The sequence below is a fragment of the Cygnus atratus genome, chromosome Z, assembly GCF_013377495.2.
Source record: "Cygnus atratus isolate AKBS03 ecotype Queensland, Australia chromosome Z, CAtr_DNAZoo_HiC_assembly, whole genome shotgun sequence".
Lineage (NCBI taxonomy): Eukaryota > Metazoa > Chordata > Aves > Anseriformes > Anatidae > Cygnus > Cygnus atratus.
The window spans coordinates 68,846,881-68,873,804 of NC_066396.1; the positions used below are offsets into that span (position 1 = coordinate 68,846,881).

General features: G+C 39.9%; 1 protein-coding gene across 1 annotated transcript in view; it reads left to right on the top strand.

Moving 5' to 3' along the window:
• Nucleotides 1-26,373, top strand: part of NCBP1 (nuclear cap binding protein subunit 1) — a 31,731-nt gene extending 5,358 nt beyond the window's left edge. Inside the window, exons 7-23 of the mRNA XM_035563026.2 lie at nt 44-113; nt 1,758-1,973; nt 2,961-3,058; nt 4,404-4,467; nt 7,712-7,822; nt 9,076-9,140; nt 9,847-9,909; nt 11,274-11,348; nt 13,000-13,103; nt 13,951-14,073; nt 15,357-15,459; nt 16,817-16,910; nt 19,389-19,492; nt 19,779-19,893; nt 22,396-22,527; nt 22,941-23,054; nt 23,955-26,373. Of these exons, the coding sequence (XP_035418919.1) occupies nt 44-113; nt 1,758-1,973; nt 2,961-3,058; nt 4,404-4,467; nt 7,712-7,822; nt 9,076-9,140; nt 9,847-9,909; nt 11,274-11,348; nt 13,000-13,103; nt 13,951-14,073; nt 15,357-15,459; nt 16,817-16,910; nt 19,389-19,492; nt 19,779-19,893; nt 22,396-22,527; nt 22,941-23,054; nt 23,955-24,068 (1,765 nt within the window). The 3' untranslated portion in view covers nt 24,069-26,373. The remainder of the gene's footprint in view (nt 1-43; nt 114-1,757; nt 1,974-2,960; nt 3,059-4,403; nt 4,468-7,711; nt 7,823-9,075; nt 9,141-9,846; nt 9,910-11,273; nt 11,349-12,999; nt 13,104-13,950; nt 14,074-15,356; nt 15,460-16,816; nt 16,911-19,388; nt 19,493-19,778; nt 19,894-22,395; nt 22,528-22,940; nt 23,055-23,954) is intronic.
• Nucleotides 26,374-26,924: the final 551 nt, after the last annotated feature.

Genomic DNA, 26,924 nt, shown 5'->3' on the forward strand with positions numbered 1-26,924 from the left:
AAATTAGCCTTTAATAGTTAAGTTTTCTGTTCTGTGTAAACAGACGCCGCCAGAAGATTCATGTACCCATGCTTCAAGTTTGGACTGCTGATAAACCACATCCACAAGAAGAAGTGAGTGGTTTTTACTTTACATTCCTTCAGAAAGTTTGAAAAACAATTTTTGCCTGAAGCATCCTTTAATCAGTCAGAACTATAAAATTAAGAGGCATCTCTAAAAGTGTTAATGCTTTGAATTATCTCCTGTTTGTCATTATTTCTGAGAAGTCCTGGATAAGGAGTACTCTTTTAAGTCTTGGACCAAAGCATAAGGTTTTATGGGGTGAGTAGGAGAGGGCTGACAAGTCCCTGACTAAATGTTATTAAATGAAGAGTGGTTGTAAGCTGGAGAATTCTTTTTGGACTTGTATGTACAGGGCTTCTTGATAAAAAGGGCCTTTATGACAAGCAGCGTGTAATTACTTACTCATCCCTTACTGTTTTCGCCCTGCAAGAAAGAAACCTTTGAAGTGGCTTTGCTTCCCCTAGGAAGCGCTAAACAAATATGTAGAAGCTGTATGCAGCAGTTACTGTGTCACCTTTCACAATTAAACTTAAAAATACAAGATGGAAGAGGTGGTATCTGGCTAGCTTAGATAGAATTTGCCTTTTCTGATTTTTTTCTATTTTCTTTTTTTTTCCTCCTCCCTTGAGTTTGAGGATAATTTTTATTGGAAAGCAATGAAAATTAGGTTGATTTTCTGAGAATTTTTGGAACTTGAGCCTTTTCGTACATTTTGTTCACTGTTCTGATTAAGTCAGATGCCTATTTTTAAATTCCCAGTCTTAACAATTACCTTGTTAGTCGTAATTTGAAGAAATGGGCTTTCCAATTATGATTGGTATGTCAACGTGAGCGTTCTGCCTACCCAGTATCTAGATTTCCTTACTTAGTTCCATAAAGAAGAGATTAGCAGAGTGCATTTGCGACCTGCTGTTATCCAGAGTACTGTAAACATTACTATTCACTTTAGGTGCCCGTACTAGTTATGTTTCCATTTCATAGTGTGATGATTTCAGTAAATGCAAAGCACTTTCACGTGAAGACGCTTCTTGCGCTGGTTATACCTTGAAACTTGCCTTCAGTAAGGCCACAGACTGTAGTGGTTTGTGGCCTCCAGAGTTCCTGGACCGCTCTTATCAGGAGCGTAGAAAGCAACTAAACAAGGCAAACTGCTGTACAGGTAGGTCTGGGAGAGCATTGGGACTTTGAATTGCATTGAAAACCATAGCAAAGGTATTTAATGTTTGGTACTGTTACATTTGTTTTGAATATGCAGTAGCTGGTAGCTTTGGTTGCTCTGGGAACAGCATGGCAATCATACAGGATGTCTCTTCAATTTTAGCATTGATATTACATCTCTCTTACTTAGCACCGCTGAGCACAGACCAGTGACTCTGTAGTCCTGCTGACAGTTTCAAAGGACTGTTGTCAAGCTCTCCTGGGCTGCCTTTTAGTGTTTTAAAAACGTATCAGTGTTTAAGTTTTGCTACCAAAATATTGTGTGGAATTAGGAACAACTCTGGTGATTAGAGTTCCTAAATTATTTCTTGGTTTACTGAATCATTAGGTCCCGCAATAAGCGGTTAAAGCAACTGTTTATTTTCTTCTGAATGCAAGGCAGAATTTAAGACATAAATTTCTGATTCTTCCACGAGCTGCAAGCTTTGTTACTCATTCAGCACATCTGATGTTTCTCTCTTTTTTTTTTTCTTCAGTATTTAGATTGCCTTTGGTCTCAGATTCAGAAGTTGAAAAAAGACCGCTGGCAAGAGCGACACATTCTGAGGCCCTACTTGGCTTTTGATAGCATTCTTTGTGAAGCACTGCAACACAATCTGCCTCCGTTCACTCCTCCGCCTCACACTGAAGATTCAGTGTATCCGATGCCAAGGGTTATTTTTAGGATGTTTGACTACACAGATGACCCTGAGGTATGTGACTCCCGTGGAGGAGCTGATTTTACAGTTAGTTTCGTGGGGCAATACTGGTCAAAACGTGATGTCCCCTCTCCCAGGATGGTTAGTGGCTTTAAGACCAGCAGTGATTATATTTTAGTGTTTCTGCAGAAATGAACTAGATGACCACGTTACTCTACTAAGGAAGTCTGTGAGGGGCAGAACTTAGGGCATGAGATTTTCTGATGCTTTGATTCATAATGACAGTGGTGAATAAATTCTCTTACGTCTCTAGTAAAGCTATGTTCACAGATGCAGCATTTCCTTCCATAAAGTTGGTGACTTGGACCTTTCTTCAGTCTAGATGTTCATTGCAGTGTTTAAAAGGCTATTGTTTACTCCTCTATTAAAAGCGGTTGATGCATATTGTGGAAAAAAAAGGGTGTGATTCACTGGCCTAGGTGAAAAGTCCATCTAACCCAACAATCTGCCTCCAGCACTGGTCAGCAGCAGATACGTAGACAAAAGGATATAGGAATAGAAAAGAATATATATTGATTTCCCCAAGTACTTTTATACCTCCCTTTGCTTAAAGTCTGCTACCTTTTACCTTCATTTCTTGGCGCCCAATTTTTGTCTTCAATGGGACCATGACTCTGTATTCTCTCCACTCTATCGTGGCCATTTTTTTAATCGTATTTTCACTCAAGCATGTTTTTTTTCTGGGCTGCTTGTTAGTAGCCTGCCTCGTTGCTACATAGACCAAAGGAAGAACTGGATGCTCCATGAACTTGTAATTATGTTCTTTAATTTTGTTCCCTTTTATAATGGGCCCTTGTGTTCATTTTGTTTTAAATATAAGTCTGAGGTTTGCATGGAACTGTGTCACACCAAATTCTCAGTAGGATATAGGGCAGCTGAGAGCTCACCATATTTGTTGGTTTGTTTTTTTTTTTTCCACGTGTACCTATAAGTAGTATAGCTTGCTAACTTTCATGAATCTTCATTCTTTTTTTGAACCAGGGCCCTGTCATGCCCGGCAGCCACTCTGTTGAACGATTTGTAATAGAAGAGAACCTTCACTGCATCATCAAATCCCACTGGAAAGAGAGAAAAACTTGGTAGGAAGAGCTTATGCTATGGGGCCCTGGTGCTTACATACTACCATGGTTTCAGCAGTATCAGGGATACGCAGAGTCCTGCACTGGTTACACAAGAGCTTGAGACTAAACGTTTCCTAGAGTGTTTGATTAACTTCATTTACTACATTTAACTGTATTAAAAATGTTACCTGCAATACTGTGGGGCTGTAATACGCTGATAATGAGGATTACATATGTTCCTGGGGTCGGGCGAACAGTGTCTTCTTGAGAAGGGAATTACTTGATAATAAAGGAAGTGGTGAAAAAATTTATACAGACACACGTAACTCTTCATCGGAGCCCTGTGGAGAGTGTGGTTGTGTTGCTCTTCCTGGAGTTTTAAAGAAGCTTATTTGTTCAGGCAGGATGAACATTGAGCTGGTGTTCAGAAGCATACTTTTGCTTCCTACTGCTTGTTGCACCCTTCTCATTGGGATTACATGGCAGAGAAAATTGAGCCAGCTCTGGGTAGTCCTTGCAGGGTCAGCAAATTTCATGTGTTTGAATTTGGAAGTGCCAGTAACCAGTCAAGGCACATCTCTCCATTTTTTTCTGGGTAATATCTGATGGGGGTAATTGGTAACTGAGGTTGTTTGCCACGGGTAATTAATTAATCGTCTGTGTCATGCTTCCATGCAAAACCCACCGAACTGGGTATAGCGTACAAAAAATGGGCAGAACCAGTGCTTGACGGCGTGTGATAAAGCTTTTTGCTTGCAGCTTTTTCATTCAGCAGGAACTGGAAATTCAAGGTTTTTGCAGTTATTGGAAGAGTCTGTTAATTCCCTGAGAAAGTAAATGAGGCAGATCCAAGATTTGCCAGAGGTAGAAATAAAATAAAGAGAGTATCAGTTGTTTGCCATGAAACAATGATAGGTGATAATGAGAGCTGGTTAAAAGAGGAAGCATTTGAAGCTTGGGAGTTTCTTATATAACCTGTTAGCTCAATTGTGCTTTCAAGTCATTCTGAACATCTGTTTGTTTGGATTTTTTTCCCCTTCGTATGTGCATGCCAGAATTTCATATCACCATGCAAAACTACTTTGCTTAGCAATACAGAATTCAAACGTTATAACTAAAGAGAAATAAAATACATCCTTCCAAGGTCATAGTTCAGGCAGTGCTGGCGTGCTCTTGTGCTGCTTATGTTGTAAGTGTCCTGTGGAACAGCAGACAGTCTTTGGAAGGGCTGTTGATTTGTGTGTGTGCTGATTTTGTGTGAATTCTTGCCCAGAATTAAGCATTTCCTATAACTTCGTTACTTGATCTTTACATCATGTTTGCTGTGTTATATTCAGAACTAAACGTACCTATGGTTTTGCAGTGCTGCCCAGCTGTTGAGCTATCCAGGAAATAACAAGATCCCCTTGAACTACCACATAGTCGAGGTACGTGTTGTATAGGTAACTTCTTCCGTAGCTCCTTATTTCACAAATAAGACATCCCAATTAGCTCTGTGATAGATCAGTTAAATTACAGTTTGATTTGGGAGTCAACCAGGACCTCACTGAATTCTACCAATGCCTTCAAGAGCAAGTTATATACAATCAAATGCTAGTTTTATTCTTTTTGTATTAACTTTAGGTCGGTGTGTGGGAGCTTCGGTCAAGTACCAAAATTTCTTAGTGCACTGGTATTCCAGGTTGTGGCATTTCCCAAACGTTCTTGCTTCTAATTTATCCCACAGTCTAAGAGTTGCCTACAATTGAGTCACTTTTACTTTAAAAAAGAAAAAAAAAGACACAAATTTGAAATACAGGAAACTCCATTTAAACATAAGAAAACTGCGTTGCGTGGTTTTTTGTTTTGTTTTTTTTTTTTTCTTCAGTGAATGTGAGTAAACACTGAAAGAGCTTGCCCAGGGAAGGTGTGGATTCTCCATCCTTGGAGTATAAAACCCTCCAAGAAACAGCCCTGAGCAACCTGTTCTAGGTGACCCAGCCTTGAGCAAGGGGACTTGACTAAATAATCTCCAGCCAACCTGAGCTGCTCTGTGTGATTCTGTGGGTGGATCTTCTAAATGAACGTATTGTCCTGGCCCTGTAAAGATCTTGAAGTGAAATAGTGATGTGTTTCCTCTAGGGCACTCCCCATGTTAGAGGAGTCTGAGTAAACATAATGTGTATCAGAAGAGCAGTGTAGGTTTTCTCATGATGCCTCTTTTTAAAGGTCTGTTTTCGTGATACAGAGCTGTATAAAATTTCATTAATTTCTATCAAAAATTGAAAGGAATTAACAGGTTTCAGTAATAATCCTAACTTATATAAAGGCTTTATGAAGAAGTAACTAACTATAAGTAGGAATTTCATAGTTAATTATAATAAGAAATAATCAAATGTAGAAGATGTATCTTAATAAAGATGGGATTGAGAATTCCTGTTGGCACCAAAATGCCAAATATTCTGAGTGCTGACTTTTGGTCAGGTTGCTCTATTTGTACTCTGAATTCAGAAGAGAGGAATCTTAAAATTGACGATAATTTTCTGTCTTAACATCGAAGTATCTTCAGTGGTCTTATCTTCAATATCTTCTGGTGCTGTATATGGGTGTACGGCTGGGTGTGTTATGCTCAGCTCAGTGTTACTGCCAGCAAGTAGTTACTGCAATTCCTGATGAAGTAAGTTACTTAAACACCTTGGAAATCCACTCAGAGATTCACAAAAGACTCAGAGGATGTGAAATTAAAAAAGTCTGCATAGATGAAGTGACTGGAGAGAAATGCAAGATTGGTGTAAGAATTGTATGACTGTAATTGTCACAATTTCCTTTTTCTTCCAATTTTGAGTTGTTTTAGAATGTTAACGTTCTTACATATGACTGCATATTTTTAAAGAAGCTCCTGAGTTTTTAAGGCTTAGTATGCATTTTGCAGACTTGTTCAGTCTGCTTGCTAATACTCCTTTGTAAGGTCTCTCTTAACATTCAAGTCAGAAGTTTGTTGCTTTCAACAGCAGTTTAGCATTTTCATCTGTGAAATTTCACTAACTTTTGTCCTGTGGCACAGAACAGTCGATATAATGTTGTCTAACAAATAAATTAATAAAATAAATAAAGTGTTATTTAAGATTGAGACCATAACCGTAAGGCAGAAGTAACTAAATGTAGCCTGAAGCTGCTCAGTATCTTCCCAAACGTGTGTTTTTGAGGTCCATAAGGCTGCATGTTGTAGTGCGTCAGGCCGAGCACAGAATGCTCAGTGCTCCCTAGAACCTGTGCAAAATACTCGCAAACGTGGCACCTTTCAGCAGCTTCTTATAAGCATATTTGTGGTATTACTGGTAGCTGTGAACAGAGAGTGCCTCGGCAACGTCACTGGGTTGTTGTACTGGTATGACCTGTTGTGCACTTACAGCTTTTGGTACAACTTACTCTTGACAGAGTTTGGACGTTCAGGTTGTCAGTGCCCTGACCTTTCTTGTGACCTAGTTATTTTCACGAAGTGCTGTATGCCAGTTTGAAACACTTAATCTGAATGTTTGATAATGAACCCATGATGAACATCAGAACTATTGTCTTAAGGAGTGTCTCAAAGAGATAATCAGTGGTTGTCCAATTGTTGCTATTTCCCATCTTCAGAATCGGAGCAGTTCTCTGCCCGACAGGGTCCCCTCTGCACCTTTTTACCATGTTTTCCAACAGTACATCCAAATTATTTTGTCATGGAAAGGTTTTTCAGTTCCTTATGGTCTCTTCATGCTGGTAAATCCATCCTCAGAATATAAAGTTCTAGTCACTGTGTTTTCATGTGCTGTTTATGAAGTCTATAAATGGATGTTGATTTCTTATACTAGTAAGATTATCTACTGCTCACTTGTTCAAGCTTTAATTCTTCTCTTCCGTGTTTATTCAGAAGTTGTCAGTGAGGAAAATTACCAACTGTAGTGAATCAAAGGTTCCTGATTCCTGTGATGTAATTTAAATCTAGTTGAGAATGGCATGCAAACTAAACAGAAGCTCAGACATAAATGTTGTATAGTGATGATTTCTTCATTGCCCTTAAAGGTTGATGACCTATTTTGTAGGCGAAGTTGAAAATAAAACGTGAATGCAGACTGCAGGACTGTTTTTAGTTTTCTTACAAGGATCCTCAGCCAGGGGGTACAGGACGTATATTTTTGTTGTATAAAATGTTGGTTGTAATTTTCAGTTTCAAATTGTGGCTTTTATTTATAGAATTTTTTCGTATAGGAGAAAAGAGGCTGCCGTGGAAAAGTACGGGTTTATTTTTCTTGTAAATAGTCTTTCATATTAAGTGAAGCTTAAGCATATGGTACGTTTAATATTTATTGTTTAAGAGGATTAGATAATTTCAGGTTTGGTTTGCTCAGATCATTTGGTGATGCTGCAATACGGCATATTAAAACCATGCACGTTGCTAGACATGTATAATGCTGGGATGGTGTAGTATTAGTTTGAACGATGAGGGCAGTTGTTCACTGTTTTTGTGTGGTGTAGAGTTACCATTGTCTTTATAAGTTTCACCTTTTTTTTTCCTGGAACATACATTTGACAGAGTAATATGAAGTCATTTGTGTATGTTGTTGTTTCAGGTTGATGTCACTGTTCTGAAGCTGAGGGCTTTGGAGGCCCACGTCTGGCTGCACTCTAATTCTATGCCTTCCTCTCCTACAGGTAATATTTGCGGAATTGTTTCAGCTTCCATCTCCACCACACATCGAAGTCATGTACACGACGCTCCTGATTGAACTGTGCAAACTTCAGCCTGGTTCTTTACCACAAGTCGTATCCTTTCCTTGCTGCTGGAGAGCGTTTTTAAAATGGAGTCTTTGTTATTTGTTCTGTGGGTGAGGAGACAGCAATAAATACTGTCAGTAATAATGCCTGTTACACTCACATGAAAGAACAACACAGCCCACATAGCACAGATCTAGTCTTGCTGGTTGGGCAAGACTCTTCAGATTTCTGGACACTGTTCTGGTACTTCCTCTCACCTACCCAAGAAATGCTGTGTTAGTGAGGGGATAAAATGCTAGCTCTCCTGTTTGTCAGTATAGCCTGTTAGGTCTGGATAATGTGTGGCATGGTCACAGATGCATTACAGACTGAGAAAGAAAGGAAGTGACGAACTTGATCTTTTGTTCTAACAGCTAAGTGAGTGCTCCTACTCTTTTTTTTTTCTTTTCCTCCAGTAGGAAGTGTAGCAGATGATTTAAAGGAACTTGCTTGAGTTCCCACTCAAATGCTCCCACTAGGAGCATTTGAAAGGTCAGTAATCATCCGTCAGCACAGATAGAGTAGCTAAATGCTGAAGAAGGATGCATGACTCCCCAGATAATTCTGACTATTACATTGTCCCTGTTGTTCTGCCATTTTAGATCATGTTAGCTCATCATTTCAGGCGAAGCTATAGACTCTGAGAATGGAGGACTGTTAACAGATGCCTGGTAACTTCATTCATAAATTTTCGTTATATTTCATGATATCACTCACTTTTTGAAAATCATACAATCTCATTGATCGGTGCTTAATCTATTCCTAGAGTTGCGTGGGCCTCTGTGCAGGAAGTTTTTAATGTTAATATGGACGCCATAAGGATAAAGCCCTTCTGGGTGAAATCAGTGTAGACATACTTTCTCAAGACTTCAGTGTTGATCAAAGATTGTGGCTAAGCATCGACAGCAGCCTATGAAGCTATGATGGTGAGATTACAGAAGTACTCCATTAGGAAGTTGGTGTCCGTTTATATCAGTGCAGTTTCTCTTCTTGTGTGAGGAGAATTCTGACTTTCTGTAGAAGAAGCCCATAGTCTTGTTACGATAACGGAAGAAAAATAGACTGGGATTAGAAGGTAGAACTCACTTCTTGGCCTCTAGTCTTCGTTTTTTCCACTGTGGATTTTCTGTGATTTACCTGATTGTGGAATAGACCCAGGGAGCTGTCAGTACAAGAGTTGATAACATTCTGTTCAAAAACTGAAAAGAATTACAACTGACTTATCTAATGCTTCTCTTTTAACCTTAATAAGAAACTTTCAGCTTGCACAAGCCACAGAAATGCTCTACATGCGTTTGGATACAATGAATACAACCTGTGTAGACAGGTAAAAGTGTTCTGGAGATGACGGAAAATGTTATTCATTCTTCTCATGCATTGGGTATTGAGGAATCTATGGAAGGAATAATCCAAAATCTGTGTTAGAACTTCATGGTGCTGTTCAAAATGATTTTGTGGGCTCTGGATTTGATCAGTCTATATAGAAAGTAGGGCACTCTTGGCCTCCTTCCCAAAACACTCCATGGGAGTGTTGGTGAGAACTTTTTACATTGCAGCCTGGTATTCCAGTTCATTTGTAGTTGAATGGTACTCTGTCTGGTACTAAGCCTGCTCCCTAGTGGTCTGGCAAGTGAGTGGGAAATGGAGTCGCGGCACGTGTGCCACCCAGAGGAGGAGAGTGGCCATCATTTTGCTGTTTGAGTGAAGCCTGCATTGTGCAGGAGCGCTGTTAATTACTCATCAAAAGTGTGAAAGTTGCATATTCACATTAAGTTTACATTTTGTTAGCTTAATATGTCATCTGTATGTATGGAACAACAGAACGTGACAGGCTGTCTTGTTCTTCCAAAATAGCTAGTTTCTGTTTCTCTGAACTTAGTCTTTCATATCTGTCAACATAAATGTAATGCTATAATAGCTTCAGAGTTCAGGCTTGCTTTTGACAGGTAGAAAACATTTACAAGAAAATCTCAATTGAAAGTTTTCCTGCACTTCTGGTATTTAATGGAGTTTTTTTTTTCCTTTTGATAAAGATTTATTAATTGGTTTTCTCACCACTTGAGCAACTTCCAGTTCCGTTGGAGCTGGGAAGATTGGTAAGTTTCCTTTTAATCTGAACCTCATATTGCAAAAACCTTAAACTTTCAAACTTATTCATGAAATGTCACAGTGTAGTGGCCCTGTTAATTGCTTTCCTCTAACTTTTCAGAGATCTTTTTATAATCTGTTCACCACCATTCAGTGGCAGATTATCTTGATAATCTTTTTAGTTACTGTGTTGTCCCTGACTAGCTTTGTGATGAATCTCATGTAAGTGCAAGTGTGCCCTAAGGAGGCGTAGAAACACTATTTCTTTGTATTGTGCTATGCCCTTGGTCAGTAGTTGGCAAATTCTCTGAAATGGCTCCTTACTTTAATGATTTGTTCTGATGCTTCCTCTCTTTGTGTCCTGTGTTCAGTCTGTGACGATGCTTTCTGTCCTACTCTAACCTTTCATTTTAACCTTTGTCCTTGGGACCTTGGGGTCTGTTTCCCTCCTGCCAAATCCTAGTACATAAAGTTCCAGCAGAGCTGCACCAGCTACCCATTCTTATAATGCCAAATTCTGAATTTGCATTCCTGGCTGGAGATCCCTGGACTCTATGAATGTCTAAGCACAGGTTTCCCAGGTTTTGTGTTCCAGACACCATGCTGGCTCCTTACTGCCATCTTGTTTCTCACTCTCGCCTTTTTAGCAAGATCACCTTGGCATTAAGTCCTCTGTACAGACCTAACTCTGCAGCCTGCTACCATACACACTCACAATAGGTGGTCTGCCCAAGCATCATGGAGAGGGGTGCAGTCTTTCTTAAGATACGTTGCTGTGGCATTACTTAAGTTTCTTGTGTTGTCCTTGCAGAGCTAAGTGCTTGCTGGTTACTCTAGTATACATTCATGTTGGCCTACCAGTCGGTGCTCTTCAAAGAGCTGATTTTTCTTTGCATGGATGTTCCTTGATGGGAATGCTTATGTGGGTTTCTATCACAAGCTGCCATTTTTCACATATCTTGAAAATGTAACTATATTTGAGATTTTTCTTCAACTGAAATGCATTTGAAATCAGCCAGAAGTTCAGAAATTCCTGTGAGGGAGGAACAGACTATGAAATCACACAAGGTTCTTTTCCTAAGGAAAGAGAAAGCAGGCTAACCATCAGCACAAGTTATTTTTGGTCTGGTGGGGAAAAGAGAGCTACTTAAAAATATAGTACACAAAAGACAAGCTTTCAAGATTGCTGATAATAAGGAAATACTGATAAACCACCTCATTGTCTTAAAAATGCCTACACTGTAAAACAGAAAGTGTTAAGCAGTCCAGCTATGCTTAGACCATGATTGTTTTACACGTATTAGACTAAGCGAAAAAGAGACTAAATCAGAAATTCTTTCACTAAAAACTATTGCATTCTGTCCTTTGATAGGTCAGATTGTCTTACTCAGGACCTTGAAAAGCCCAAACCCAAATTTGTGAGAGAGGTTTTGGAAAAATGCATGCGGTAAGTAACACCTTTAGATAGTTGCATTTTAGACAAAGTTTGATCTTTTCTTCTGGATATTGTCAAATTCCTTTTAACTTTACTATTACCTTACATGTCTGTTCTTAAAATTCAGTTTCATCTAAGAGATGAGTCTACTATTTTATTCTTGTCTACATATTGTAGGACACTTAGAACACTAATTCTAGCGGAGAGAGGGAGAAACAGGTGGAGCAAATGGTAGTGAACTAGCTATCTCTAGGTATGCCCACCTCTGTTTACAAAAAGATGTGCTTCACCATAGGCATGGAAAGAAACAGTTCAGCCAGTATTTCTGGAAAGTACTTGGCATTCACAGAGATGGAGGGAACTGATCGTTAGTTATTCTAAAAACTAAGAATGTGGTCTTGATTCTTCTGAGTCTCTATGATGTTGCTTGTATTTGAAAATAATAATAGTAATAACCCACACACAAATGTCTCCAAAGCCCAACAGTAAGAATACACAATCAGGACTAGACTTAGGATTCTACAGAGAGAAGGATATAGAAGGGAGAAAGAGCAAAATGTTCAAAAAGCCTATGTTGTTCAGCATCCCACATGGAAACATTAATCCATTTTAGAGTGAATTCGGTATAGAAAGTGTGAAAGTATTGTACTATGAAATCAATGCATTTTTTTCTGTTACATTCTTCCATTTCACTGAAAACTGGTAGTGAAATTTAAGCCTTTATAGTAATGAAATAAGTTGGGAAGTAAAATCAAGAGATTTGTAGACATGAAGACGTTTAATATTTTTTCTGCTTGGATTATCAATGTCTTACTAGTTTTCTAGAAAGCATTTTAGGCTTTTGCGTAAAACATCCTACCAAGCAGCTTCTAAATCTTTTCACAAGCTAAATAGTGAAGATGATACTCTCAGTATCAAGGTATTTGAATAGAAAGCATCTTCTAGCAAGTTACTTTTACTAACAAGCAGAAGCTACCATTGTATTGAAGAAACATCTGTGAAACGTAAATACCAGAAAAACATTGTAAATCAGTGACTTTAGTGTTGGCCCTGATGTTATACTGTTGTGGTTTAACCCAGTCGGCAGCTGAGCACCACACAGCCGTTCGCTCACCCTCCCCCCTCCCTCTCTGGGATGGGGGAGAGAAACGGGAAAGTGAAGCCTGTGGGTTGAGATAGAGACAGTTTATTAGGACAGGAAAATAATAATAATAATGATAATAGTACTACTGATAATAAAGTGTACGAAACAAGTGATGCACAATGCAATTGCTCACCACCCGCTGACTGATGCCCAGCCTATCCCTGAGCAGCCCGCCCCCCACCCTGGCTAGCCACCCCTATATATTGTTCAGCATGACGTCAGATGGTATGGAATACCCCTTTGGCCAGTTTGGGTCAGCTGTCCTGGGTCTGTCCCCTCCCAGCTCCTGCTGCACCCCCAGCCTGCTCGCTAGCAGGACAGAGCGAGAAGCTGAAAAGTCCTTGGCTTGGTGTAAGCACTGCTCTGCAACAATTAAAACATCAGCATGTTATCAGCGCTCTTCTCCTCCTAATCCAAAACATAACACCCTGCCAGCTACTAGGAGGAAAATTAACTCTGTCCTACCTGAAACCAGGATGTACACCCGTTTTCATTCTGCTCTGTGAAACTTATTTCCAGACTCTCCTACCATCAGCGAATAATAGACATCGTTCCTGCAAGCTTTTCTGTCCTCAGTCCTGCAAATCCAGTGTGCATTTACAAATACGGAGATGAAAGCAATAGTAAGTATTATGTGGTGGGTTACTGAGTGGTTGAGTTCAAGTGTTTCAGAGCAAGGGAGCACACTAGATTGAGCATATTGGCTGTCTTTATAAAAGAAAAATGCAGGTGAAATAAATATAAGTGATTTTTATATGGGCAAATATGTTCCATATGAGTGATTAATACAAAGTCTGGATCTCTGTATTATAATCTTTGTTACTTCATAAAAGAAAAGAAAATCCATATACATTAAACTACATTTGCTGAGGTGGTTGTGGTATTGTACAGTATTGCATTGGTCACCAGAGGACTGAAATTGGAAAGTTCATCTATTTTCCCTGTTCAGACAGAATCCTATGCAGAAGTGAGCATGTGAAATGATAATATGGGCTTATATTTTTTTACTTTCATAAAACAGTAGAGCATTCTACCAGTAAAGTGGGTTTAATGAAGCACACAGATGCAGCAAATAATGTGAAGATTGACGTAGAGACTTTTTACAACCATTAATACAACCAATAATAAAAAAATTAATAGACAATCCTAAACATAAAGGTTTCGCCATCAAAGATGGAGTGAGGAAAAACAAGGCAGTATTGTATCTTTAGGAAACTGGGGGAAGCTGAAATCTATCTTCAGAAAGGGAGAGTAATTTGTTGACCTCAGCTCTAAAGATTGTACCAAATGTTTTGAATGTCACATGAAGACTAGGAAACCTGCTGAGCAGTTTTATCGAATAGTGGTGTGGACAGTATCAAAAACTGCTAGTTTTAGGTGTATCTGGGAAGTGTACTTGCTTCTCTGAGGGGCAAACTGATGATAAAAAAATATTCAATGCCTACTGATTGTTTTGACCTCTTTGTTTAGGGTCTCTTCCTGGATATACTGTGGCACTCTGTTTAACAATTGCAATTAAAAACAAGGCCAGTAATGATGAAATCTTCAGCATTTTAAAAGATGTGCCTAATCCAAATCAGGATGATGATGATGGTAAGATATCTGTTAGGCTTTGCAAGGCTCTAATTACTTCTGTATGCACTGATTTACATTCCTTCAGAGCTGTGTGTGTGCTGGTTAACTGAACTGTTTGCTTCTTCCTTCTTACATTTGGCTTTTAATGTATTAGTGAATGGAAATAATGCACCACTGTTAAGGTTTGTTGTAAATGTGTTTATATGCAGAAGCAAACCTCTTTTTCTTAACAGAGGTAACCCAGTGCTTGAGATGGGTTTTCTTGGAATTATTGTCAGAGGCATCATGAAGGAATTTAACATTTCCCTTGCCTTCGTAGTACAGTTCATGCTATTTGCCTTACCCTGGCAATTCAGTGCTTTTGCCCTTGTCTAAAAGCTCCCCTCCTCTCAGTGCAGTCTCATGGCAGACAAGACAGCCGCATGCTGGTGTTACTCTTGCACAGAAGGTGGTTCTCTTCCTCCTACAACAGAAACTCGCAATGGGACTCCACGCAAGTTCTGCTGAGGTTTGCAGCCTCAGACAGTATTGATTGCTAAAGCCCACCCATTTTAGGGGGCAAGAATGAGTACAAGATAGAGAATTTGTCTTCTAAGAAGACAAGAGAAGTGATCTGTGCAATGGGGCAGTTTCATAGTATATAGTATATTTCCATAGTAAAAGCAGTTGCCCTACCATGCAAGCAGAGAGCACCAGTAATCTGTTTTTTGTCCTGAGATCCACTATCAAGTCTCCTGATGTGGTTTAGGCGTCATCCAGTAATCAGCATTCTCTGTCCCACTTGTCTTCATCTGTAGATCTACAGGAGGGGATTTAGCACCGTTCACCTCTAGTACCCGTGTTCTCTGTGCACACTTGCTTGACTCTTCTCCCATATTAGAAATAGCCATCCTATCCTAATCATCCTTAGCTTCACCTGTGCTCATCCACTGTCCTTATGGTCTGCCAGGCCTTCAGCTTGTTGCAGACCTCCTTGGCTGTCCTCCTCTGCTGCTGTCCATGGCTGCTGTTACATGCTTGTAGTAGGGCTGTGTCTCTGATACCTTCTTCACTGGCCTGGAATTCACCCTGCATGTTTTCCCCATGACAAAATGGGAGTGTGAATATCTGCAATATGTATAATACTTGGTAAAATAAGTACTTGGAAAATCTTTACCAGCTCCCTGCTAAGCCTTGCACAACCCTCTTGCCAAAACTTTTTTTGTGAAATGAGTTAAGCCATAAGTTACTGCTTCAGTTTTATGTGTAGTTTACATGCACTGCTCGAGGTACTTACAGTTCAAACTTCAAATAACTTGCAGATGAAGGATTTACCTTCAACCCTCTGAAAATAGAAGTCTTTGTTCAGACTCTGCTCCATCTAGCTGCAAAGTCTTTCAGCCACTCCTTCAGTGCCCTGGCAAAGTAAGTGTAATATGTATGTTCTTTTGGGGCTGACAGAACTGTTTAATTCTGACAGTGAAATGACAGACAAGGAAACTGATCTGCAAGCTTCAGCCATTTTCTGGGTGCTTCACAATGCAATAGGATTCAGAGAACTAATGACGCTGCTTGCCAAAGGAATGGTAGCTTAAATGCTAGCTTACATATGTGAATGGAGTTAACAAAGGTATATATCACGTTGATGGAGCTGTATGATGTATATCACAGCTGTGTGATGTACATCAAATGAGTGAGACAAGTTTGGAACCTAAATCCATTTTAGAATTACTCATTTGGTGAGCATACGAGGAAAAAGGGATGTCTCCTTATGTTTGAATGACTGGGTAACTGCCATCACGTTATCTTTACTATGAGTATGACTAATGAACAGTAAAGTCTGAAGAAAAAAAAAAGAAAACATGAAATTTCAAAGCAGCTTGCTACAAACTTCTTTATGTACGAAAACAAAATAAGATCAATTCCGGAGTATTTTGGAGAGCATCCCTTAAAGAAATTATTTAACTTTTAAAGAGTTTACTTTACCTTTTTTTTTTTCAGCAAAATGAGATAAAATAACTCATTTTTAGTACTGTGTAATCTTCAAATGTTCTTAAATGGCCATGATTCAGGAAAGGTAGTTAGATACATCTTAATGGATTATTTTTATGTTTGCCAGTAAAAATACAAAAAGGCAATACAAAAACCTGCTCTTGGAAGCTCTGTAAAGGCCATCTTTACAAGAAACTGTTGGTAGTAACCTGCAATCAGTAGTACAAGAGGCAGGCTGATGTAAATATGCAGAGCCATAATATTTTCCCTGCTGCAGACCAGCAGTAGCAGACATGAGATCAAAAAGGTCTACTTAGTGCTTTATAGTTACATTACAATAAGCCGATTTGTGAACGCTGTGTAGCATTGAGCATAACTATGCTAAAATTGAGGCTTTAGCTGCACTTCTGTCAAAAAGAGGCAGATTGGTTAAGTGTCTAAAGTTATGGAAACACATATCAAGAAGGTCTAAGGCTCAAAAAGGCAAGCAAATTTTGCTTCAGCTGTGTAGCTAAGTACACCAAGCATGAAAGGGCCTCCTGCTTCTAAGAGTATGAGAAATGTAGTCTGCCATCAGGGAGAAGGTTCACCACCAAGATTCAAGCTGCTTTTAGGACTGTAGATTTTTTTGGCTCAGAGTGATTATATTTTCTGCAGATTAATTGTTCAAGAATTGCTGCAGATAGTCCCAGAATTCTCCTTTTGGGCAGTCTAAACCACCTGCCTCATATCTCATGCTCTTTTGACCTGATCCCAACCCCTCCACTGACTGTTCTGTATCTGTTAAAAGGTTTCATGAAGTCTTTAAAACACTTGCTGAAAGTGATGAGGGAAAACTCCATGTTCTGAGGGTTGTGTATGAGGTTTGGAAGAATCACCCACAGGTAAGAGGTTGCAATAGCATTGTGAGTTTTGACTCACAGAGGTCATATTAAATAAAAAGCAGTACAGTTTGCTTTATATCCTTTAAAAGATTCTTGACTATTGTCTTTTTTGAAGGAAAGTTCAAATTGTGTTTACTGTTGTTAGTAGTGCCTAAAAAGAAGGTTGGAGGTGGAGTATATACTGTGAAGCCATTTATTCCTCAGTAAATGACGGGAGAGCAAAGGCTGTCATTCTGACTCACCTTCATGCTATGTTTTTTGTCAAATAAGAGAGTAACTTTTGCTAAAAACTTGTTTCTGCTCAAAATTGGAAACTGGTGTTGATGTGTGGACTTGAAAATACGATGTAGATCTCATAACAAAAGCAGGCAAAATTTCTGGATATGAGAACCTGATTTTAGAGCTTTTTTTCACTTGGTAGTGAAAGCCATGCAGTTATTCCACAAAGATCATGTTGGAGTCACTGTTGTGCATGTGCAAAGTGAGTAGAGCTGCAGTCAATAACTGTTCGGAGCAGATCAGTCTGACAGTACCATGATTACATTCAATCTTGAGCCAGAGGAAATAACACCCTGGAAGACCTGTGAAAAATACCTCACTTGTTTAAGCCATTCAGTTTCCTCACAGCAGTTGTTTTCTCCCTCAGCTGTCATTCTTCTATAAATAGAAATCGATAAGGAACTCATGCTGAATTTGCCTGCATTAATTATTTCATGTATTCCATACTGATGTGTTTGTGTTACACATAACTGTGTTTGAAAGTGGACCATATTTCACAGCTGCATAGTCCAGACTTTCCGAAGCAATTCCACTGAGAGCAATGGATAATTCCTGCATCTACTACTGGACCTGTGGTCTGTCCTCTAGGGCTTCTAAGGGTAAAAATTTAGTGCCTAACAGAGAAGTAAGATCTTGTATAGGTATCTTTTAAGTACAGTTAAAAAAAAAATAGTTTTTTTTTTATATATTAAACTTCCTACACAAAATACTGACCTTGAAAATGTGATGATTACAATCTGACCTACTTCTTACTACTGTCCTTTAACTGGATCAGAAGAAATTATGTTACTGCAATCTAATATCCATATCCTCTTCATCCCTTTGTACTGCAGTAGGACCAAACAGAGATGGAGGTTTCAAACCCATACTTAATGGCTATGTTAAGATTGCTTTAAAACAACTTATGAAGGCCTTGATCATGGAGCCTAAATTTCCTCTCCTGCATGTATCGCAGTTCAGTTTTTTGCTTCTTGCTAAGCACTTTGTGAGTCCACAACCTCTGGCACATAGACTCTGTACAGTCTGTTTTCATGCAGCTCACCTTACTCCCATATAAATGGGAACATCTTTTGATTTGGTTCAGACTATCAGTAGTATTTCTGAGGCATATAATAGTAATGAGTGATCTCTGTTGCAGATAGCGATTTAGCAGCAGGAGTCAGTAGTCCCTGGACCAATTTAGAAAGGTCGTGTTGGTGACTTCATAAAAAGAAACTTCAACACTGAGATGAAATCTTTTCCCCAAATTCTAAGCCTGTGTTTCTTGGAAGATCAGGCTAAGTAATCAGAGATTCGTCTTGGCATTACAGGAAGACAAATAGAGCACAGGATGCTATCCTGGGACTTGAAAGTTGAGTCCTGAGTCTTCTGTATGATTCATCCAGTTATTTTAATTTTCCTTCCTTAAAAGGAGCTTTGTTACACTTCCTTATGTGACAATGGCTGGTTGTGAGGATAAATACATTGCAGGCTGTGGTTCTCAGATGTGTGGTATTCAAGCACATGAATAACTAAGATAAGCCTTTTTTTTCTTTTTTTGAACAGCTTCTAACTGCTTTGGTCTGTAACTCTTCTCTGCAGTTGCCTACTAGATTACTTGCAAAGCTTCTGGAATCGTGACACTGCCTGTAGCAGGCAAACACTTCCATTGACTACAGAGCACTGGCTCTGTCCTAATATGAATAGTTCCTGTAGGGAAGAGCTTATTTGAAAAGAGCACATTTGAAAACTATTGCAGTTCGAGGAGAGTAGGCCAACAGTTGTTCTTTATGGTGATAAAACTGTTACATATGCTGTGGTTTTAGTACTTTGATGACAATACTTGGAGTTGTGTCCATGATGCTCCACTTCCAGCTCTGATGCTTGTATTGTTTGCTTGTGTATGGAAGTACGTAACTTAATGAAGAATGATGTGATACTTTCACAAGGAGAAAAAAGGTTATTAAACAAAATGAGAATGCTTGCTTTATGCAGTTGATACAGATCCTCTAATGTAAGTAGCTTTAGGCTAGACTAACCAGATGTCATCTCTAGACAGCAGTAGCTTTTTAAAGTATTTGAAATTACCCAGTAATACCACTAATATTGAGTTGCATCAAACCACCTCTGAGGCTGGACTACTTTGCGTAGGCTGAATGTTGCCACAAGACCTTTTCTTATTTTGATAGAAATGACTGTCTTGTCTTTCACAAAATATAGATGATTGCTGTGCTTGTGGACAAGATGATTCGGACACAAATTGTTGACTGTGCTGCAGTAGCAAACTGGATCTTCTCCTCGGAGCTTGCACATGATTTTACTAGGTAACACAGACTTGTCTTAGGTTGTTATTTTTCTCTGAATTACTATTTTGAGTGGCCAGTACATCTATGAAAACTGAGTAGTATAAGCAAATGGTACAATTAATCTTGTTCCTTCTACAAAATACCTACTTCAGTGTCTTTCTTTCTGAGTTAGCATTGTGTGTTTATATGACCAGGCAAGAATGTTGCTAGCATGTCATTTTGCAAGTAGTCTCTAAACATATCAAAGTGGAAGAGCACTGGAAAATGTTCTTAGGCAAAGATTGTTACTCTGTTGTGTACGTAGGTTTTATATCTGGGAAATCTTACATTCCACAATTCGTAAGATGAATAAGCATGTTCTGAAGATTCATAAGGAACTGGAGGAGACTAAGGCAAGATTGGCCAGACAGCACAAAAGAGTGAGTAATTTGTTTGTAATTTTTAATTATTTCAGGCTAAGTTATACAGACCTGCATGCAGCCAGACTGATGCATAATTGCTTTTGGGGAAGGACAGGATAAATATGCTTATCAGGAAGCATGTATGTGGATGTGGTCATTTGTAGCACTTAAAACATTAAAAACTGAATGTGTGTTCTCGATCCACATTTCTGAAGTTTGCAATTACCTAAGAATTCAGTAAAATCTTCAGCGGAATTCACGTGTGTTTACTCTGTCCAAGCTTTCTCTCACAAGTTTCTCTTCCAATATGAGCATGTCTTCCATTTCCTTCTTATCTGGATTCCAATTACCTTATTAGGTAACACTGAGAACAGTTACAAACTATTTACATATTTACAGTAAGTTCTGTTAAAGAGTACTCTCGTGGCTTCCATGCAGAAGTGCACGGAAACAGCTATTTGCTATTGAAAAGTTGGCTGTTACTGTTCTTCTGATGGATGCTGCTGGATTCTGACACTGGCACCTGTCATTTCCTTCTTCTGGGTTATTTTTCTGAATACCTTTTTGCATGATCTGAGTTACTGTATGCAAGAAACTGATGAACAAGCTGCTGTTGTGTTCTCTTGTCCCAAGTAGGACAGTAAGACGGGGTGAGAGCGTGTCTTCTGTGGCAGCTGCCGAGGACAGGACCCTTGGCTGACTGTAATACTAGGCTGTGACAGAATGAAGTCAATTTATAGACATGTTGAGAGTTGCAGAGAGTAAGAAAGAATTTCCTAGTTAATACATAGTCTGTGAGTGTGAGTACTTGCACAAAACCCCTAGCTAGTTCCAAAACTTCGGCCAAAGTCAGAATTTGCCATGTGGCACAGAGGCTGCTTGTGGTTTTTGAAGAAACCTGCACAAGTAGTTCATTTCCAGGAGTACCTGTGAAGATTTCACCAACATCTCACAGTTAGCCTGTGCAAGTTTATCGCAGCCTCTTCATCTTTTTCTGTTCACTCCAAGCAGCAGCTGTCATAGTTGTTTGCATCCTTAATGTACATTGATCAGCAGTTAATAAATGCCGGTAATTATTGAAGACTTGGATGCAATCATTGATCTTACTGTGAGACAAAGAGCTTCTCTGGCATCTTGAAACAAATACATCAGTGTTTTTGTTTCTGTACTTGTCTAATGCTGCAGCTCTTTATTACTGAATACTTTAAATGAGTATTGTGCCAGGAAGAAGCATTTGTATGCAACAGTGAGTAGTCCTGCAGATTGGTGCTCTGCTGCATGACCATTCCTTTTAGAGGAAGGAAACCATCAAATTTTGATGTCCCCAGCATGAAGTGGATTGCCTTATTATGGAATGAGTCCAAGCCTCCTCTTAGGTCCCATTGATCTTTCACCATTTTAAGTTCAAGAAACCTCTGTAGATGGGGGAAAAAGTAAGTTCCTATAGAAAGAATAAAATGAAGTCCTCGGGTTCTCATTTGATCTGGAAAGCCTTTTTTTTTTTTTTTTTTTACACTGACTCAGACCTATCAGTGTCTTCTGATTGTGAATTTCAGTTGTTATGCAGTAGGTGAGTTAAGATGTCCCTACATTTGTCACAAGTTGCTCGTGTTCCTTTTTCAAATATTTTAAGTTTTTAGCTGTTAATTGTACGGGCATTTTTTACATGGAAACAATGCTGTGTGAAGCAGTATCTACGTCTGAATGTATCCTAATCCATTTGGTTCTCTCCATCCTCCTGTATCCCATTTAGTCTTGTGTAAAACTTTGTTACCTGAGATCGTAGTCTGATACCATGTACTTGTGGGTATTTTGTGGGGTATTTTTTTCCTGTTTGTTTTTCTTTGGGGGTGGGGGTGGTTGGTTTGGTTTGGTTTAGCTTCAGGCAATGAGAAAATTGCATGTTACTAGTCTGGTTTCCACCCTGTCCCTTTGTAGTCTCAGAGCTGTAGTCTCATTTGGTCATGAATAAGGGGAGGTCCCACTGTAGCACCATGGGCTAAAATGGCTGGTTTTCCTTGTGCGTTAAGCAGCCAGATTCATCTGACCTCTAGCACAAAGGCACTTTATTTTTTTGCAGTCCTGAGATTTCAGAACTGTTCACTGGATGAATTGCCTGCCCTGTAGCAGTGGCCACAATTTAAAACATCTATGCTTTTTTTTTTTTTTTTAAAGCTCTTCATTATCTGCTAATGATAAAGTCAGCAGGCATATTACCTTCTATTGTTTCTCCAGTATGTAAGAGCTTAGTAAATCTTTAAGCTTTCTCTGGCTGCTCTGATACTTTAATTTTTTTTTCAGGCCTTTTCCACACTGGTGTTTTTTCTTCCAAATGGGTTTTCTGTATTATACTCAAAGTAAATATCTTAAAAAAAAAATGCAGTTCTTGCCAAGCTAAAAAGCAGCTTCAGGTGCTGCTCTTCAGTTTCTCCGTAGACCTTTTCGCAGGTAAAACCAGAGGGCATTAACAGTATCCACAGGTAGCCAGGTTGCTAGTTAGTGTGTTGTTGTCACTTACAGCGAGACAGTGACGACGATGACCGAAGCAGTGATCGGGAAGATGGACCTCTAGAAGAGCAGATAGAGCGTTTGCAGGAGAAAGTTGAGTCAGCTCAGAGTGAGCAGAAGAATCTCTTCCTTGTTATATTCCAGGTAATGACGGGCAAGGTCTCATCCCACTTGCAGGCTTTTAAGGTTCCTGAATTTATACGCTTTTGGTGTCACTTGTATCTTATACATATGGTTGGGATGAGGGTATAGGAAAAGGGGTTGATGGGCTTCATGTGGGTTAGAGTCAATCCAGATCATCCCACAGCAAAGACTGCTGCTGAGCAGAATCTGTTTAGTTTCAAGTGCACATGGACAGAATTCTGCTGGTATATAGTTTCCTGACCAACCAGAAGGTAACTTGTTTTTGTTTGTGTACTAATTCAGCATCTGCCAAGCAAAATAATTATTGTCATGTTGCTGTTCAAAGTTTCTGTCCCCAAGATACCCTTAGTTGAAGTTAGGAACCTGCTTTCATTTGATGAGGTTAAATAAGTATTTTTTTTCCTCTCTTGAAGCGTTTCATTATGTTGTTAACTGAGCACTTAGTGCGCTGTGAGACCGGTGGAATCGATGTATTTACACCTTGGTACAAGAGCTGTATAGAGAGGTTGCAGCAGATCTTCCTACAAGTAAGTTTCATTTCTCGGTTTGGAAGGGTGTGGGCGGGCACACGCTGGATTGAAAAGCTTTTGTGGCTGGAGAACTGAGCACACCATTAGAGCAGTAGGTGGCAGCACGACATCTTCTCTGAAGGCTAGTGCAGGGCTTGGCCATAACTTTCTGGTTCTGGCCGCTTCTCTGCTACAAGCTCGTGGAGGGACTGGAGCTTGCAAAGTAGATTCCGAGCTGTGACTATGAAATTAGCTGAGCTCCTTTTAACTGTTTATAGTAAGAGCAAAACTCTGAGCAAACAAGAATACTAAAATAGGAGTCTCTTAAATAAGTGGATGAAAATACTGCAAAATTCCATTTACTAAGATGCATAAATATATCAGGAATTTGGACAGAAATTCTTGGCTCTGTATTAAATCAGGTAACAAGCACGGACAAATGGATGAAAGCTACAGTAATAGAAAAATTGTACCAGTGTAAGCAGGAGATATATCGAAAGATGGGTGACTGCAAGGGTGTGGCAGTGTAATTCTCCCATGGGCTGAACCCTTCCCTGCTCATAGATGTGACTTCAGAGCACAGCAAATACCTTGAGTCCGTTAAGATATCTCCGCAGTTGCCTCTGGACATGGCATACTGCACACAATTCAGTGTTCAGGAGTAGAAAGCCACAGGGAGTGCGGTGCTCCTTGAAACAGGCTATCAGTGTGTGCTTTCTTCTTGCAGTCAGTGGTGTGGTTCTGCATCATGCCTTTCTTGTCAGTGGCTAATGTGTCATGGAAATGAGATGTGCTCAGCAATTTTGATGAAAATACTTGACCTGTGATTCTTTAAATGTATTGACCTGTTCTTATATAAAGATATTCCTATTCTTATATAAAGATAAATGAAAATAAAACTTTTTTTTTATCTGCCAGCATCACCAGATAATCCAGCAGTACATGGTGACCCTAGAGAACCTCCTGTTTACAGCTGAACTGGACCACCACATACTGGCTGTGTTTCAGCAGTTCTGTGCTCTGCAGGCCTGAGGAGTATTCGTGGGCAGAGTGGCAGAGTCTTGTCTGCAGGACTTTAGTGAATTAATTTTTTTTTAATGCGAAACATGGGGATGAAAAACTTTTTGACTAAAACTGGCTTTCATGTGCTCCTACATAAAACAGTACAGTACTCTAACCTACAGCAAACTGTGTAAGCATCATAAGCCTTACTAGATACGATTCATAGGGGATTGACATAAAAGTAAACTATAAATTCTTTTAATCTGTCTTTTAATTTGGTTTGACTCTTGACTTCATGATAGTATTTCTGTTTCCCCCCCTTTGTTTATATAAAAAGGAAAACCAGGCAAAAACTACTATAGAATTTGTTACCTCTGCCTGGCCCTTAAATCAAAGGAATTGCAAAAATGTGAAACAATTTGTAGTGTTTTGTGAGTGTGAAGGGGAATGCACTTTCTCAGTGAACAGTGTGGTAAGTTCTCTAGAATGGCACAGGAAAAGTGTCTTAATTTTGGGCATGTGAAACACTGAGTTAAGCTTTCAAAGTAGTATAGAGCATATGGATTTATTACCAAGCCAGCTAGATTTTCAGAGTTTGAAAGGACATGGTTGTAATACAGTTGAAATATGTTTTTTTAAATGTATTGTCTGGTGTCTTATTCCAGTAGCTATAAACAATCAGTAGAGGAACTTCGTGTATGTCTTCTGAAAAATGCAATCCTTTTTGCAGTACGGTCAAAGAATCATTAACTGCTCCTGGCAGTAGTCTCCACTGGTAGATAGAGACAGCAACACTTGGAGTGGGACGGATTTTCTACTACTGTACTGCACACCTCAGTGAGGTGTAGGGGACTCCAGCCCCACATGCCAGCGGAGAGGGAAGGACAGTGTCCAGCTTGTTCCTTAATTCCAGCCTGTAACTAGCTGGGCTGCCGAGCTTGCGCTGGACTGCACCTGCAGGGATCCCAGAAGTCCTTCTGGTACTGGCTGCAGATAAACCAAGTGCCCTCGCCTCACCTGGCTTAGTAACAGCGCTTCGTGGTGGCTGTATCTGCTGCCCTTTCCTTGCTTTAAAGCGTGGCAACAGCATGTGGCTCCCATGTCTTCAGAAAGCGTTTTAATGCTAAACTGGTATCTTACAGGAGACTTAGACTGGGGAAACACAACCTGAAAATAGAGTAGCCTTAGTTTCGAGTTATGCAAATGATTTTACTTATACAAATGCCAAATCAGAGCGGTCTGTGTTACGGTAAGCAGTGACGAACGGCAAAGACACTGCCTTAGGTGCTCAGGTCTGTACTGTGCAACGTACTTCCAAGCTGTTTATGGTCTCTTTATTTTGCTGGTGAATGTTTAAAGAATTTTGTACCCAGTGCTATTCAGTTCAAGCTCAAAAGTGATGAGTTTTCGGTAATTTTGTTCCTGTTCAAATTTTTTTTCAGTGTTATGCCTAGTAATGCATTTCATCCCAACATTAATGAGTTGACCTCCTAATCAAGCAAGGAGGGTAAAAAAATGAAATTTTCTACTTCGAGTGTTGACTTAAGCTTCTATGTGGCCTGTAGCAATTGGATATATCTCATAGATTAAATCTGTTACTTCTGCTTTGTCTGCTTACCCTCTCTGATTTGACTGATCCCTCCCTTCTTTTAGAGTATACTGTTAAGTGTTAAGAATTTGCTTTATGCAAGGGTTTTGTCAGTCATGCACAGACTTCTGCTTCAGATCTTTCTGTTAATGTTCTCGAGTAATCAAGTAGCCTTTTTTTAAAGAAACATTTAGCATTGTAGAGGGCTTAATTGATTTTTTTTTTCCACTGTCTCAGATCAATGAGGAGTTCTGGTATTAACTAATGGTGGGGATCTAACTGACTGTAATGTGATTTCTGTAAAAGTGATAATGCAGTTAAAACTTGCAAACCTGTAACTTCCTCTGAGCCTCGACAAATAATGGTGCTGGGGATCCAGTTGCAAATACCTGCGTATGGACAGCGTAATCCTATGATTTAAAACCAAATAGCAATGTCTTTCACAACTGGTTAACTTCCAGTGTGCGCATGGGCTGATTACATCTCTGTAGTCTATGGGAAGCCTTGTACTCCTTGTAGGTCCAGCGGCATACACCTGGCTGGACTGGACTGGGAAACCGGTTGGATCTCTAGGAAAGAGAATGAATGACATGCTTGTAACTAATAACGATACCAGCAGCTAACTGCAGGAACTTGGAACTGCTGCAGTACGGGGGTTGGCGGATAGTGTAAAGATGCTGTAGAAATGTGTTGTGCTTGGAAAAAATGCACAATTAAAGACGAAAATAAATGAAGGTGAAGCAGGTTGCTACTGGGTTTGTCCTAGCTGTTTGTGGGGGGCCGCTGAAGCGAAGCAGCCATCAGGGGGTTATGCTGCGCTGGGTGCGGTCGGGTTCGGACCATTTTGTTTCCCCTGTACCACGCCTGCCTTTACATTGCGTGCCGTGGGCTGACTTGACAAGCGTTCCCGGTCCGCACAGCCAAGGGGTGGCGTGCGTGCGTGCTGCCTGGTGCCAGGAGAGGGCTGGCGCAGAACCCTTCCCTCTCCTTGCCACCAGACAGTGACGGTTTGTTAGCACTGTCAGCCCTGCTCCCCGCACCCCTGCCCGGCCATGTTTTGGTGCTGCGCTGCCGCAGGGGGCCTGGTGCCTCTAAAAAGCCTCAACAGCTTCCCCGAGGCCTGCTCTGTGTAAACATGGTGGACAAAGGGCACGGCTGACCGGAGATCGCTGCCTCACTGCAGCCATTTCCGTGCGCATTCCTCAGTAGCAGGAGGAACGGTTAAAACTTGAAAAATGGAGGAAGGTGCACTGGGACCTAACTGTCCCCCTGCGCACGCCGAGAGCAGTCAGGTACGT